Source organism: Ochotona princeps, chromosome 16 (genome assembly GCF_030435755.1).
Source record: "Ochotona princeps isolate mOchPri1 chromosome 16, mOchPri1.hap1, whole genome shotgun sequence".
Taxonomy (NCBI): domain Eukaryota; kingdom Metazoa; phylum Chordata; class Mammalia; order Lagomorpha; family Ochotonidae; genus Ochotona; species Ochotona princeps.
The window spans coordinates 15,470,830-15,487,808 of NC_080847.1; the positions used below are offsets into that span (position 1 = coordinate 15,470,830).

At 49.0% G+C, this 16,979-nt stretch overlaps 1 protein-coding gene and 1 non-coding gene across 2 annotated transcripts in view; both read left to right on the top strand.

Moving 5' to 3' along the window:
- Nucleotides 1-16,979, top strand: part of CMTM4 (CKLF like MARVEL transmembrane domain containing 4) — a 42,352-nt gene that overhangs the window by 17,866 nt on the left and 7,507 nt on the right. Inside the window, exon 2 of the mRNA XM_004583910.2 lies at nucleotides 15,995-16,171. Coding sequence (XP_004583967.1) covers nucleotides 15,995-16,171 — 177 coding nt within the window. The remainder of the gene's footprint in view (nucleotides 1-15,994; nucleotides 16,172-16,979) is intronic.
- LOC118757745 (U6 spliceosomal RNA) lies at nucleotides 14,040-14,143 on the top strand. Its single transcript, XR_004995352.2, has one exon. It is a non-coding gene; the product is annotated as a U6 spliceosomal RNA (small nuclear RNA).

A 16,979-nucleotide genomic window follows, 5' to 3' on the forward strand; every position in this document is an offset into this window, starting at 1 on the left:
CATATGGATTCCTGGGGCGTGTTCAAGGTGAGGACTTTAGCCACTAGGCCACACCGCTGGGCCCAGAATTTATTATTTTTTAAGGTTAGACTTATACAGAGAGAGACAGACAGAAAGATCCCACATTGGGGGTTTACTTCCCACATGGCAGGAGCAGTCAGGAGCTTCTTCCCGGTCTCCCCATGATGACCCCAAACACCTGGGCCATCTTCTGTTTTTCCTAGGCTGTTTGCAGAGGGCTGAATGGGAAGCAGGGCTTCCGGGACATAAACTGGCACCCACATGGGATTCTGGCGCGCATGCAAGGAAAGGACTTTGGCCAAGTGATTTCTTTTTTTTTTAAAGATTTATTTTATTTTTATTACAAAGTCAGACATACTGAGAGGAGGAGAGATAGAGAGGAAGTGGAGCTGCCGGGATTAGAACCAGCGGCCATATGTGATCAAGGCAAGGACCTTAGCCACTAGGCCACGGTGCCGAGCCCGATTTTTTTTTTTTAATGCAAAGTAAAAATAATGTAGTATGATGTTCCTATGCTTGCCTGTTGGTGGGCAGTTCCCACATTGTCTTTCAGGCCATCCTGATTAGTCTGTGTGTCCATTCTTTTGTTAATATCACACTACCTTGATTACTGTAGCTTTCTAGGAATTTAAAATATTTATTTGAGAGGTAGAGAGACAAAGAGAGTGCTCTCATCCACTGATTCATTCTCCAACGGCCATGACAGCAGAGTTGGGCGAAGGCCAAAGCTGGAGGCTTGGAACACATTCCATGGTTCTAACGTGCATGGCAGGAACCCAAATCCCTGAGCCATCGCTGCCGCCTTCCAGGATCTGCATGAGCATGAGCAGGAAGCTGGAGTCTGGAGCTACAGACTGCCTGCTCTGTCAGTAACCCATACGGGCACTGGTTCTAGTCCTAGCTTGCTCCATGCTAATGGCCTGGGAAAGCAGTGAAGAACTGTCTAAGTGCTTCACCTACATGGGAGACTTTGAAGAAGCTTGTGGTTCCCAGCTTTGGGCCAGTACAACCCATGCTGTTGTGGTCATTTGAGTGGTGAACCAGTGGACACAAGACCTCTCTCAGATCTGACCTCATCAAGGTGCCAATATCTGATGAGGGTTTTCCTGATGTGTCTGCATGTAGCAGAAGGGTGAGGAAGGTCCCTGGCTGTGTCCCACAAGCCAAAAAAAAAAAAAAAAAGCAAAAAGACAAGATTTGTTTGAAGTTTTATTTGTTTGTTTGAAAGGGCAAGGGATAAGGAGAGTGATCTGCTGGTTCCCTGCCTAAACAGCAGCAGCACCTGGGGCTGGGCCAGGCTGAAGCAGGAGTCTGGAACCATGTGGAACTCCTATGCAGGTGCAGGTGCCCAAACATTTTTACCATCTTCCACTGCCTTCCCAGGTGCATTTGCAGGGAGCTGAATCTGCAAGTGAAGTGGCTGGGACTCAAACTGGAGCCCGTATGGGATGCTGGTAACACAGATGGCAGCTTAACCTGCTGCACCTTAGTGATGGTCCCTGAGTGCTGTTACATGTATTTACACCCTGGACCCAGAGAAGCCATTTCAACAGGAAACCCTTGTTCCTTTCAATAGGAAATAATTAGGTACCTCATTGGCACGTGCTTGTTGTTACTGAGTTATTATTTCTGGCATTTTGAAAACGGACCTGGCTAAATTTTTTTAAGGAACAGAAGTAAGTTAATGTAATTACTTAGATTTTATCCTTTTTTCTTTTCTTGGACTTAAGTTTTTGATCCCTGAATGCCCAAAATCGAGCCTCTTAATCTCATTTTAATCTCATTCTAGTCACATAGCTAATGGGGAAGTAACTCAAGTGTCCACGATGGGTGGATGGGAAAGCGCAGAGCGCTTGGTGCTCCCGTGCGGGCGCAGCCCTGTACCTTCACAAGGAAGGCAGCTGACAGTCGCCATGTGAGCAACTTCCCCCGTCAGACCCTAGCTTCGAAAGGCAGGGACTGTGACCCAAGGGAGTCCCTTGGACTTTTCCTGTGGTAAGGATTGTGGTAACCATTTGTTTAACACTCATCATATAATAATGGACTCATTACAACATGGTTATCCCTTTATCTACCCTACGGATGCATAAGTGAAAAGAGAAATCAATCTTGTGATTTAAAAGTTGTGGTCCAGAGAGGAAAGGTGAATGCGGCGGGATTACAATGCACCTACATGGCCGAGCTGTACTCAGCCGTCAGCTGAATTGGAAAGGACTTTGGTGCTCATACTATGGGGACTTGGATGGAGCAGTGAGGCAGCCAGCTCTGGGACTTTGAGGTTCCAGCTAGACGTCCATCTCCAGGATGGGGCCAGGGATCTGCTGGGGGAAATGCACGAGTCTGATGAGAGTGCGGCAGAGGCCAGAACACTGGGAGCATCTGCTGTTGGAGGGGAGGCAGGTGGAAAGGAGGCAATATGTGGCTAGGAGGAAGACGGTTGCAGGAGCCTGGGGCTGGCTTTGACATCTACTTCTGCTGGTAATGAGACTCATGATTGTGACTGGGTGACTGGGCATCATGGTGTTGTTTTTCCTTATCACCGAGATGGGGATTAAAAGCTGTGTTCCTGGAGCTGGTGCTGTGGCATAGTATGCTAAGCCTCCACTTGCTAGCATCCCATTATGGGTGCCAGTTCATGTCCCAGCTGTTCCACTTCCGATCCAGTTCCTTACTTAAGGCCTGGGAAAGCAGTAGAGGATGGCCCAAGTTCTGGGGCCCTTATATTCATATTGGAAGCCTGTAAGAAGCTCCTGGCTCCAGGCTTCAGATTGTCCCCATTGCAGCCATTTGGGGAGTGAACCAGCAGATGGAATATTTCTCCTTTATTTCTCCTCCTCTTTCTGTAAACTCTGCCTCTCAAGAAACAAAGAAAAGAAGAGGAGAAAAAAAATTCTGGATGATACAAGAATGATGTCTGTTTTGGCCCGAATCAGTTAACTAAAAGCTGCTAATGGCCTGCTGGGTTTCCACATCAGTGAGAAAAGTAGGGCCCTTGCCTGCGGCGTTCAGCTGAAGCAGTGGGTTGTCACAGATGTTAGGGTGAGATCCTGAGGCCATTGGTGGCTGGAAGTTTGGAGGCTGTGCGTGGCCTATGTCCTGGGCTGCACATGCATTGTTCCTGCCCTATTACTCATCAAATGGGCTGAGAAATGCGGCCTTCTGGGCAGGGTGGTGTTGGCACCGGGGTTCTGTGGGCATTCCTTTGGCAGGAAAGATGCTGACCGTCCTGTGGTTTTCTGAAGTCATGTGCAATTATATTATCCAACCACGTAAGGGTTTCTTTTAAAAACAAGCCAGAGTGGGGGCTGGCGTTTGGCCCAGCAATTGGGATGCCACATCCCAAGATGGAGGGACCTGGGTTGGCTCCCTGGCTCCAGCTTCTGACTCCTGCTTCCTAACGTGGGTCCTGATTGGCAGCAGTGATGGCTCAGGTGGATGGGTTCCTGCCTCCTGCTTGCCTGCTGGCTCCTGCCATTTCCCCACCCCAGTGCACTCCCCATCTTCAGGACGTTTGGGGAGTGAACCAATGGATGGGGTCTCTATATGTCCTCACTTTCTCTGCTGTCAGCAGATAACACCATTCCTTGTGCTTTAAGTAGCTGGGCATCCCAAAGCTGCCCTGTTTGTGTTCTTCTAGCTCTGGGGCCCAGTGATCCACACAGAAATTCATGTTGCAGGGGAAAGACTTGCCAGAAGATTGAAACTGAATGCATTTCTCAGGGTTTCTTTCTTGGCTTCCTCAAGGTTTCCAGAACAGCAACACTGTTGACCCAGGAGAACCAGTTAGCAGGTGCTGGCAGAAGCACCTGTTGAGTAGGCCTTTCCCATGCTGGCCAAACCCTGCCTACATCTAACTGCCAGTTTCCCAGGCGTCAGTAGCTTGGGACCCACAGGTGTCTGAGGCCAGCACAGCCTGGCTGGGACTGCCTATCCTGATACACCCTTGCCCTGTGCCCTTGGCAGCCTCTCCCTTCTGTTTACAAGAGTATAACTTGCCTGCCTTGTCCATTTGGCTCCTTTTGCCAAGTGTTCCTGACTGTGGCGTCCTCCTGTCAGAACAGGTAACATTCTTTCAAAATTTTTATAACTATCAGCTCCACAGCTCAGGCACTATTTATTTAGCTGCAGGAAATCAATGAAACCAACGGGTGACAGGCAAAGATGATGGCCACAAGTTTAGTAATTGACCTCTGCAAATAGCCCCTTTGCTTTGGAACCAAAGAGAAAGAAAAAAAAAGTTCTGGTGGTTCTGTTGTCTCAAGGGGAATAGTTTTAAAACCACCTTCCTCATGGGGCTGGTCTCTAGCATTCATGCGTTATTTTTCTTAGAAAGGATATGGAAGTTCCAGAGGTCAGCATTGTGGTACAGTAGGTTAAACCACCATTTATTATATGTGGAGGAACTAACCTTGGGATCCTGGAATAACCTTGTGGGCCACATAGAGGTGCCACCTGCTCCTTGAGGGGGGACAAGGATCAGCAGTAGTGAATAGTTCACACCTGCCCAGGGTTGGTGGCATCCTTGCCTGCAAATGCTCCCAAAATGCAGCCATCATTCTCCTGAAGGGCTGGCAGTGCACCTCTGTAGACCTTGTACTATGGATCCCGGCCCGGGGTGGTGGGGGAATCTGTCAGTTAGCCAACATGGATGGAGTGAAGAATAGCTTAAAAGCCCTTGTCTTAGGACCCGGAAAGAGTGGGCAATGGCTTCGTGTCTTCTGTAGGAGCCTGTATTAGCAAGGGCTGGAAGTCGCTGAGAGCAAAGCTGGTTTCCAAAGAGGAGCTGCTCACTGCCTGGCCCTCTGCCACACTCCCCAGTTTCCTGTTCTGTTCATCATGAGGTCTTCTAGAAGAAGTTGTATTTTATCTGTATCGTCTGTCTACTTCTCTGTCTGTCTCTGTGTCTTCTTAGTTGAAAGGCAGAGAGAGATTGTCAATCTGCTTAGTACCCAAATGGCTACAGCAGCCAGGGCCACGCCAGGCCAAAGCTAAAAGCTCAGAACTCAATTCTGGTCTCCCGTGGGCTCGAGCCGGACCTGAAAAGTCAACTTTAAACATTTAGAAGCAAACGGCCACACATATCTTGGCAGCCCTCACCTTGGGGACTGACATTCCTTGAGACATTACAGTGAACCCAAGTCCCAGATCCAGAGATAATGTTTTTTTTTGTTGTTGTTGTTCCCAAGCAGCTGAAGGCAGCAACGGTGCATCAGGATGAGCCCGGCAGGCTTGTGATTACAGCCAGGGTCTGTGTCTGCCCTTGCAGGGACAGCTCCCCGTGCAGCCTTGCTGGGCACTGTGGCAGAGGTAAGGGGGCAGAGTGTTTGTATCTCACCCTGGCAATCAAATCATATAGGATAGAGCCAGGAGTATTTGGAGATGAGCACTCACATCTGCTCTGGTCCCAATGACAAATGACAGACTCCACCTTTTACAGGCTCCATAGGCTGGACCAACTGAGCCCAAAGTGCATTCAAAGCAACGGGTCAGCATTGCTGTGAATAAAAATGCTGCCCTTTTCCAGTAACCCTGGCACTGTTCTAAGCCAACAGCTCCAGCTAAGAATCAGTGGGCAGACTCAGAGCAGTAGTCTAGTGGCTGAAGTCCTTGCCTTGCATGTGCCAGGATCCCATATGGGTGCCAGTTCGTCTGTTGGCTGTTCCACTTCCACTTTCCCTGCTTGTGGCCTGGAAAAGCATCAAGGCCGGCCCAAAGCCTTGAGAGCCTGCACTCATGTGGGCGACCTGGAAGAAGCTCCTGGCTTCTGATCAGCTTGGCTCCAGCTGTTGCAACCACTTGGGGAGTGAACCGGCGGATGGAAGATCTTTCTGTCTCTCCTTTTCTCTGTAGATCTAGCTTTCTAATAAAAATAAATTAAAAAAGAATCAGAGCAGGTGCTGGAGGTTCCATTTTTCCAGGGGAAAGCACAGCTGTTTTCTTGCTGAGCCTCCTGCTGGGAGCCCCTCCCTCCCCTCCCTCCATTGGTGTGCGGTTGGTCTGCAGCAGCTGTGGTCGTGTGTTGCCAGGCGATGCCCTAGTGCGTGTCTTTAGACAGTAAGAGCCTGAGGGGAAAAGTGAAGTTTTGACATCTTGGATGACTGACAGGATGAAAGCTAAAGAGAATGGTGGGAAGCCAGTTTCTCTGATTGCTTGTGCTGCCCGTGAACCGTTTGGGAAAGTCCTTATCCTTAGGAAACTTGGAATTCATCTCCTAAGCTTGGCTTTGGTTAAGTTATCTGTTCACATTTGTGATGCTGTTGGACACCTTTTCAAGGGTGGGTCCTGGTGCCAGCGTGCGCTTCAGGATGCTGCTGACGTCAGAGGGCCCTCCAAGTGTGCCTTGCTGTGGACACCTTTGGGTGAGTAGTCATGGAGGCTCCTCAGGCCATTCAGGATTAGAAATAAATGCTAAAATGCTGTGCTTTGTGGATGTGTGTATGTCTCAAATTGAGCTTCATTAGATCCTTTGATAAATTGGTGATCAAGGAGAATCAAACTTTTGTCTAATCAGGGCCTACTTAATGGCACAGCAGGTGAAAGCACAGCTTCACTGGCATCCCATATTGGCATGGTGGTTTCAGTGCTGGTCCCACACCTGGGAAAGCAGCAGAAGTGCCAGGGTCCTGGCTGCCCCCAGGGGGACCCAGATGGAGGCCTTAGCTGCAGCCCAGCACTGGGCCGTTTAGGAAATGCACCAGGGGCTGGAGGAGCTCTCTTCTACATCTCTCCTGCCCTCTCTCTTGCTTTTTCAAGTTTTGCTGCTGTTGTTGTTGTTTTAAAGAATTGCATGTCATCTTCATGGACATCCTGGAAGCCAGTGGAGCACTTCTTCCCTGCGCCCCTGGGCCCTGCGTCACCGTGAGAGTGAGGTGGCCCGTCCAGGCCGTGCTTTGCCCGGAGCACAGTGACACTCAGGAAGCAGGGGTGTGTGCCGAGATGCCGACTCTCTTGAGAAAGATGTGGGACCAACCGAGGCGGGCAGAGTGCCTTTTGTTTTCCATGAAAGTTCTTGATTTCATTTTGAAATATTTGAGTGGCTTTAAAACAACAGTAGATTCATGGAGGTCACTGATCTTTAACTCCTCATAGCTGGGATGTTTCCAGAATGTTCTTGCTTAGAGCATTATTTTTTTTTCTGATTAAAAACATAGACTTAATCATAGAAATTTTGGAAAATAAAGGATCATCTTTAAGAAAAAACAAAGCCACCTATACATATGTCTATTGTGTAAATGGACTCATGGTTTCTGTTTCACTAGATTCTTCCTAAACTCATAAACATGTGCTGTTTACATATGCACATAGCTATGATTCCAGTATATATATAATATATATACATAAACACACATGTGTGATCTTTGCATGTAAGTTTGCACACCTGAATGAATATGCATTTCTTACATATTCAGGTTTTAGTACTGTTTAATGTACCTCCCAAAGGGCCCAGTGCAAAAGCCTAGTGGCTAAATCCTGGCTGCTCCACTTTCCATCCAGTTCCTTGCTTGTGACTGGGGAAAGTAGTAGAGGATAGCCCAAAGCCTTGGGGCCCTGCACCCATGTGGGAGACCCAGAAAAAGCTGCTGGCTCCTGGTTTTGGATTGATTGGCTCTGGCCATTGAGGTCACTTGGGGAGTGAACCATCAAAGGGAATCTCTCTCTCTCTCTGTCTCTCCTCTCTCTATATATGCCTTTTCCAATAATAATAATAAAAAAAATCCTCCCCCCCCAAAAGGGGAATTTCCCTGTAATTTCCTTTGTTCCAACCGAATTTTTTTTTAAAGATTTATTTATTTTTATTTGAAAGTCAGAGTTACAGAGAGATCTTCCGTTTACTGCTTCACTTCCCAAAATGGCCTTAGTAATGACCAGAGCTGGGCCAGTCTGAAGCCAGGAGCCAGGGGTTTGCTTGGGGTCTCCCATGTGGGTACAGGGTCCCAAAGACTTGAGTCATCCCCTACTGCTTTCCTAGGCCGTAAACAGTGAGCTGGATCAGAAATGGGGAAGCCGGGGTACAAACCAGGGTTCATCTGGGATGCTGGCACTGCAGGTGGGGGCTTAGTGTAGTATGCCATGGTACTGGTCCTTCCCCACCCGATCCTAATTCATGGGGGATTGTGCTGTCGCTGCTTGCTGTGAGTCCTTCAGGGCCTTTGACGGTGCCTGCAGACATCAGTATACTGACCCCTGTTTTGAGTTACCTTATTCCCTACTTTCTGCACTGTATTCTTTGAGTATCCCTTGGATCGCTTCCCAGGCCACAGGGTATAAACTCATTTGTTTTCCACTTTGTTTCTTGCCGTATACAGATGCACTGTAGCTTGTCTGCCCAGGGCTCTCCTGGGGGGCATGTTTGACTCGGGTGCACAGTGTGTGCCCAGTAAGCACAGCTCCTGCAGTTACGGCAGCGGAGCAATTTCCCAGGCTCTCTGGAGTATCTGCAAGTATGTGAGCTCCCAGTGTTTTTTTTGTTTTAATTCTTTTTAAAAAAGATTTATTTTTATTGGAAAGTCAGATATACAGAGAAGAGAAGAGAAAGAGAGGAAGATCTTCCATCCGATGATTCCCCCCCACCCAAGTGCTCACAACTGCCAGAGCTGCACTGATCTGAAGCCAGGAGCCAGGAGCCTCTTCCAGGTCTCCCATGTGGGTGCAGGGTCTCAAGGCTTTGGGCCATGCTCTACTGCTTTCCCAGGCCACAAGCAGGGAGCTGGCTGGGAAGCAGGGCTGCTGGGATTAGAACCTGTGCCTATATGGGATCCCGACACATACAAGGCGAGAACTGCCCACTCCCAGTGTCTTTTTTTTTTTTTTTTTTTACCTGAAATGCAGGGTGGCAACCCATGTTGCTTCTAGCTGGGCCATCTGCTGCTGGTTTAGAGGTGAGGCTGCCAGGACTTGAACCAGCCCTGTGGGGTGGGATGCTGGTATCACAGATGATGGTGTGACCTGCTCCGCAAGGCCTTCTCGATGCTGCCACAGCAGCCTGGGAGATGCCTTTTGCCCTTCCTATCACTAGTACAAGATACCACTTTCGGGTCAGCACCTGCAGGGCTGACATCCTATGTGGGTGTCAGTTCATGTCCTGGCTGCTGTACTGTCAATTCACTTCCCTGCTAGTGTTCCTGGGAAAGTAGAACAAGGTGGTGCAGATCCTTAAGCCTCTGCTAGCCACAAGGGAGACCCAGGATGAGGTTCTTGTCTTCAGAATGGCTCAACTCTAGCCTTGTGGCCATTTGGGGAGTTAACTAGCAGATGGTATCTCTCTTTCTCTGTAGTTCTGCTTTTCAAAGACATAAGAAATCAATCATTTTAAAAAATAAGCTATCACTTCATAATTTTCTGAATCTGGTAGATGGACATGGTATCCCAGTTATCATTGCTGTTATTGGGTGTGAAGTTGGGCACCTTGTTTGTGCATTGTTGGTCATTTGTTCCCCTGTCTGCTAGACCAGGAATGTGGCTGGTGGTTGTAGCTGGAAGGGTGGGGGAAGCTCGGTGACAATGTTGATGGTTCCTAAAGGCTGCTGTTGGAAGCCACAGGTATCTCACCCAGTCACACTGGAGTGCACAAAGCCAGAGCAGATGGAGGTTTTGAAAGCTCAAGACTCGATGATTTTGGACACTTATTTTAAGGAAAAAGATTCACAATTAAAAATACAAAATCCTGAGAGGATAGTGGATATGTATTTAGAATGAGAAGTTTGCTAAGTGACAAAGTTAGAAAGCATTTTCTTTCTGTTTGTATTTTGACCTCCACTGAAACAGAGGCTTCTCATTGTATTTAAACTTCAGTATGGTAAATAGTTCTGAAAAAATATATTAAAGCCTGTCCGAATTCTAGGAGTATGTAAGCATAATTTGGATTTTAAGTTGCAGTATCATTATGTAACCAATATGTTCCTGAAGGCTCACGAAGTATTGATGAATTCATGTAGGAGTTAGTCGGTGGAATTCTGTTTCTTCAGTCTGTCTCAGTGAGTTGGAGGCATCTCAGAGGCCCTGTTCGAGGATGTCAAGCTTTGTCAGATGTGTAATCCGATATGTGGGGACGCCCAGAACCACAGCCTCCCACGCGGACTGCTGCTGCTGCCCTGTGCCCGGAAAACCCTGGGATTTTCTTAAATGCCATCTCCTTCAATCCGCACTAAGGAGACAGGGAACGTGTGCAGCACTCGTGGAGACATCTGCTATATTAGGGAGTGGGTTCCCGGTGAGGCGCAACTGGCCCTCAGCCTCTCGTAATGGTAGGCTTTCCCACTTGCAGGCTTACGCCTGGTGAAGAATCTCTCAGGTAAGCTCCTGGCTGCTGCCTGTTTCACATCCAGGTTGCCTCTGTTCCCCCCTGTTGCTTCCAGGTGTTGGGCACTGAAGGACATATTAGTCTTGTGAGTTTGGGGGCCCGACAGTACAGTGGGTGCCAGAGCATCTCTGGAAGCCCTACCATCCCCCTGGCAGATTGTGGGAACACAGCATGTGTGGAAGTGACAGCTGCCCCTGCTGCCCCTGCTGCCCCTGCCTCAGCTTCCAGTCAGCCAAGCCCCAAAAACACCTGCTGTTACTTCGTCAGGGCTGGGCAGAAGGAGCTGTGGCAGGCTATGCAGACACGTGACCGTGTTGTCACCTTGCTGGGGTTCCCCTCCAGGGTCCGACAAGGAACTGGGGCCAGTGAGGGCTCTGAAGTGTTGGCTTCACGTTGAGGAAAAATTTGCCTCTGGAAAAGCTCCCTGCCGAGTTGCCAGCCCCACCGTGTGCCTGGGACCAGGAGAGCAGAATGTGTCAGTGATGGTGCTGTTCATATTTCAGCCCCACCCTTTCCCAGTCCTTTTCGTCTGAATCCCAGTTGTGGAGATCTGACAGCCTCTCAGTGTTGATTTGCTTATGCACTGTGCAAACATTTACTCTGAGTCAGCTGGTTGGCAGTACAAGGATAGGGCCCACCAAGGGCATCCCGATCACCAGCTTAGCAAATGCAGCAGCTTTTTCCTTGGACCTCTGTGCAGGTTGCACTCATGAGATTGGTTCAATCCGAGTTGTTGTCAGTTGAATTGCTTCTGACCTTTTGTTGCCTTGAAGTTGTTGGCTATTGGTGTAAATTTGAGTCACTGTTTTCTTTTTGTTGGTTAATAAGTAGGTTGTACATTAATAGTGGTTATTAGATTATTCTGTGCTGGACATTTTGCTCTGCCCAGTGTTAGTGGGGGGTATATTGCTATAGTAACCTAGAAAATATCTGAGCACCCATCAATAGGGATTGATTGGCATATGGGAGGTATACAGATTTGTCTGTGTGTATTGTATGTATATCTTTACTATGTAGTCATTAAAATATGGATATTTCTATTTATGTAGAAATGATGGGGATCTTCGATATTAAAAGCAGTAGGCTAGAAACTAAACTATAATAATGTTTTCTAGGTTAAACACTATGTATAGGTTCTAACATGTTTTTGTTCTTTTAAAAGCTTTGTTATTTTGAGAGGTAGAGTGAAAGAGCGCCCATCTGCTGGTTCACTCTGCAGCGCCTGATGCGATCATGGCTGGGCCAGGCTGAAGCTGGGAGCTGGGAACTCAGTCCAGGTCTGCCATGCGGGTGGCAGGCACCCAAGCGTTTGAGCCAACCATCTGCTGCCTCCCAGCAGCAATAGCAGGGAGCTGGAATCGAAAACAGAGCCAGAACTGGGACTGAGTCACTGTAACGTGGGCCTCCCAGTCATGACTTCATCTCCATGCCAGGTGCCTACACTGTGTTTTTTATTTCCTGATCCTGTGTGCACCACTTCATCTTTCATAGAACCCTTTTATTGTATTCTCATTGTGTTTGGAACACAATCAGTTGAGGAGTACAGAGAAAGATGTTGCTTTGTGGGTGAAGAACTGGTGGGCACGTGGGATCCTAGGCCAGTAAGAGCTGGAGAGACTGAGGGTGCTGTGTGGATGTTAAATGCTGGTCGTATCAGGGCCCCCATTGCCCTTCCTGTAACGTGGGGCTAATGTCTGCCTCTGGCTTGGGTTGGAGGACTAGATGATGGAGAATAAGAGGTGCCTCTGTGGTGCTTGATTTGCAATCATCAGTAACAGATGCTTCTTTTTAATTTCATTAATGATCTTGTAACAATAACAAGGGTCTTCCCCAACCCCCCATATTTTATCTGTTATTGAGTGGCTCTCCACAAGCTCAGTGGCTTAAAACACGATCTTTTGGTTGCTGTGGGTCAGGAGCTGTCAAGTGGCTTGGCTCTGTTTCCCTTGGAAGGCCGCAGGAACAGGTGGGACTGAAGCCCGTTTCCAAGGGTTCGCTCACTGTGAAGTGGGAGGCTGGTTTCCCCAGGCAGTCAGCTAAGAGACGAGAGCAAGGCTCAGACCACAGGGACTTTTCTGTTCTAGTCCAGGCAGCCACACATCTGTGACATTGCTTGTACATGACAGCAGGTTGCCTTGTTCCACATATGTCACAAGGAGGAGCAGACCAGGGGGTGTGGTCTTTGGGGCCATCTTGTATCCAGCAGCCAGGAATTGAAACATAGGTTGTCTGCTGCTTCCCATGGTGGGCTCGTAGGAAGGCCCCTCGCCTGACCTTCAGCCACCCTCCTTGCTGTGGGGCTCCCTGATGGCCAGGGTGTCATCTCATCCTGTTTCACATCCCATTAGGTCTCCCTCCATCTGGGCTGCAATGGCCACCACAGCACATTTTGTCCTTCAACTGTCCAGCTGAGTGTCTGACGTTCCCCAGCCCCAGACTGGTTCCTGCCAGGTTTCCGCAACGTAGCTCTATTACCTGCCTCGCCCAAACCTTCAGGTGGAGCCTGCCCCCTCTTCCCTTCGGTCTGGTTACCCATCAGTGTTCGGAAGTCAGCAAGTGCTTACCATCTGTGCCAAGCCATGCCTCCATCAGCCCTCACCATGGTGTTACAAAGGCCTCCTAACCTTCCTGCGAGCTTCTGCCCCAGTTCTCACTCTTGTCTGGCCTCCGTACAGCAGCTGGTGGCCCTAAAGACCTGAATCTGCTGGTGCCACTCCTAGCTGCTCCAGTGGCTCTTGGTGACAGCTGAAGGCTGCTGTACCACTTCTATGTGGTAGCACCTTCCTAGGTGGGTCTCCCTAGCCACTGGGTCCCAAGCCCCCTAAACCCCCTGCTTTCTCCCCAGCCTTTGTCCCGCTTTCCTACACCCACATTTTCCTTTTGTTCTAAATCACTGTCTCACCCCCCCCCTTTTTAAAATTTATTTATTTACTTACTTACTTACTTAATTCTTAAAAATATCTCCTTCCTGAGACTATGCATCAGGGAGCAGTGGGATTTTGGTCTTGTGTTCACCGTTGCTGTCAGGAACAGCCTCGTAGGATCTGCATAGTCCAGAAGCCATTGTTTATCTTGTTGGAGTTACCTTTGTGCAGTAATATGGTTGAGACTGGCATACCAGGGACATTTGTCACTCAGTATGCCATTGTTGCTGTTGTGTTAGGAGTGAAGAAAAAAAAAAAGATAAGTTGGGGGGGTTTTTCTTATGTGAACTGTCTCCTTATATGAATTGATTGCAAGTTAGGTTTGAAATTCACACAGCCTGGGCCTGGCGGCTAAAGTCCTCGCCTTGAACGCGCTGGGATCCTATATGGGCGCCGGTTCTAATCCCAGCAGCTCCACTTCCCATCCAGCTCCCTGCTTGTGGCCTGGGAAAGCAGCCGAGGATGGCCCAATGCTTTGGGACCCTGCACCCGTGTGGGAGACCTGGAAGAGGTTCCTGGTTCCCGGCATCGGATTGGCACAGCACTGGCCGTTGTGGCTCACTTGGGGAGTGAATCATCGGACGGAAGATCTTCCTCTCTGTCTCTTCTCCTCTCTGTATATCTGACTTTGTAATGAAAATAAATAATCTTTTTTTTTTAAAAAAGAAATTCACACAGGCAGTTAGAAAGTCCCCAGGTCCATGTAAGATGGTCAGGAGAGCCACTGGGAGGGACACAGAGTGTGTGCTGAAAGACTTGTATCTGTTATTTGTTTAAAAAAGATTTATTGTTTTGTACTTGCTAAGGCGGCACATATACTAAAATTGGAGCAACACAGAGATTAGCATGACCCCTGCACAAGGATGGCATGCAAATTCATGAAGCATTCCAGATTTAAAAAAAAAGATTTATTGTTTTTATTAGAAAGGCAGATTTTCCAAGACACAGAAAGATCTTTTGTCCTCTGGTTTACTATGCAAATGGCACAATGGCTGGAACTGAACTGATCCAAAACCAGGAGCCAGGAGGCTCTTTGGGGTCTCCCATGTGGGTATCGGCTCACAAGGCTTTGGGCCATCCTCCTGTCTTCCTTAAGCCATAAAACAGGGAGATGGAAGGGAAATGGAGTAGTTGGGACACAACATGGAGCCTATATGGGATCCTCGTGCTTTCAGGGTGCAGGATTAGCCAATGAAATCATCATACCGGGCCCTCATCTGTTATTTTTTTTTTTTTAAAGATTTTATTATTACTGAAAAGCCGGATATACAGAGAGGAGGAGAGACAGAGAGGAAGATCTTCCATCCGATGTTTCACTCCCCAAGTGAGCCGCAACGGGCCGGTACGCGCCAAACCGATGCCGGGACCAGGAACCTCTTCCAGGTCTCCCACGCGGGTGCAGGGTCCCAAAGCTTTGGGCCGTCCTCTCCTGCTTTCCCAGGCCACAAGCAGGGAGCTGGATGGGAAGTGGAGCTGCCGGGATTAGAACCGGCGCCCATATGGGATCCCGGGGCTTTCAAGGCGAGGACTTTAGCCGCTAGACCACGCCGCCGGGCCCAATCATCTGTTATTTTTTTAATGGACAAATAGAACTGTGTGCACCACAATGCTCTGAAATCTGTGCACTGAAACGGTGCCAGCACGCCGATGAGCAGGTGCAAGTAGACCTGCTTCACGGGCAGAGGACTGACAGTCTCTTCACCATTCTCTAAGCACGCTATACCGCGCCACTGTTCCCCACAGGCACCGTGTTTACCTCACAGCTGTTGAACTTCTTTCTGAATGAAATGCAGACCTGTTAAGATCCATCTCTTCAACAGAGTGGAAAACAATGAGACAAATGCACTGACCATTAGCAAGCAAGGGCTGTGGAGACACCCTCCCTTCACACCTTGTCCCCAAGAGTGAGAAGAAGCACAGGTGTGGGTTTTCTGGGAGCTGCAAAGCCCTCACGTGCTGACTGTGTGCAGGTTAGTGTGTGTGGTGTCCCAGGAGCAGAGAGAGATGGAAGTGAGCCGACCTTGCCCTCCATGGCCCCAAGGGTGCCCGGAGGTGCACTGAGGTGCACACAGAACACAACCAACAATGAGAAGGCACTGCCTGCCGCTCCTCAGCTCCAGCTGTCACAGGCATCTGGAGAGAGAACCCGCCGACGGGAGCACTTGTCTGTCAGTCCCTCAAAAATAAATCAACAGCAGATTGCTTGGCAGTTTTCATGGAGAACTATTTGATTTTCTAATTTTGGAGCACATTTGCTAAAATGCAAATTGGTGGATTTGGATTTTTTTTTTTTTGGTTTGTGCATGCTGCTAGCCTATCTCCTTATAATGTAGTTCAGTGCTAGCACTCTCTAGGGAGCCTGTGGATGAACTACATGGGCTTTGTGTCCTTGGCACTTGCAGTTGGGGAAGCCATCAAGGTCAAAGGTAACCTGGTGGCCTGAAGCCCCCAAGGTAGGTATGGATGGCACAGAATTGATTCTGCTCAACTCTGTGTTAAGTTTGGAGTTCATGCAGTATCCACCACCTGGAGGCAAAGGGGCCAAAAACCGCCCTGCTGAGCTGCGCCTTTCCCTGTGAGAGCCAGCAGCTTGCCCAGTGCAGTGTCCTGCTCTGAGGTCTTAGCTGCTCCCTTCTCATACCTGTCCTTTCCCAAGGTTGGAAATGGGCCCTGCCCCAGCCCAAAGCCTGCTGCAGGAGGCCACTGCATGCGTGTTTACTCACACGTGGGTCTATGGTTCCCTCCCCAGCTCCTGGCCCTCATCGCCTTTATCTGCATTGAGACCATCATGGAGTGCTCCCCGTGCGAAGGCCTCTACTTCTTTGAGTTTGTGAGCTGCAGTGCGTTCGTGGTGACTGGCGTCTTGCTGATCATGTTCAGTCTCAACCTGCACATGCGGATCCCCCAGATCAACTGGAATCTGACCGTGAGTACCAGCCGCCCCTGTCTGACCAGGAATGCCAGAGCACCCTCTGAGTGCTATGGGGTTCCAGTTGAGCTGGATCCTTAATGATTCTGTCATAGCTCATCCATGAAATTGACAAAATTCTTTGCTGGGTTGAAGGAGACAGATGGTGGACCTGTCCCCGCCATGATCACATTAGTCCTGTGACAGGTGTCATTTTGGCTTTGTGACGCTCTGAGATGACTGGTGATGTTGATGTTCTGATGGTACGGGAAAGAAAGCAGATTAGTCCATGCACATTTTTTTTTCAGATAGGACACAAAAACAGTTTACAAAACTGTCAATTCTGGAAGAATTGAATGTACTAACAACAGGCTAATAATGTGTGAACCCTAGAAAAATCACTGAGTATAAAGTAACCAGCTGGTGAGGGAGGGGAGGTCCCTGGGTGGGGGATGGTGGGTTGCAAGGTTTGATCAGAAGGTCTTGAAAGGAAATGTATCCTCTGCTGTTGAGCCTTAGCTGTCCGCTCTACTGGAACACCCAGGGCTGGCCAGGTCCTGGCCCCACCCCATCCCAGCCTGTGCTACTTGTTCCTATCATTGTGTGCTGAGAAAGGAATGTCCATGTGACTGGTTTTCTTGATAGTTCTTTGCAAATAAGCAGGTGCAGGAGCTCAGTTGTATCAGGCAGCCCCGCCCTCTGTGCTGGGTGTGGGGAGCCCCATAGGCAATGCAGCTGCTACCCCTGGGGGGTGGAGGGGATGGATGGGGCACCAACTTCCCCTGCCAGGGCCATGGGAACCTGCGGTTGCTCAGAGCCTGGGCTT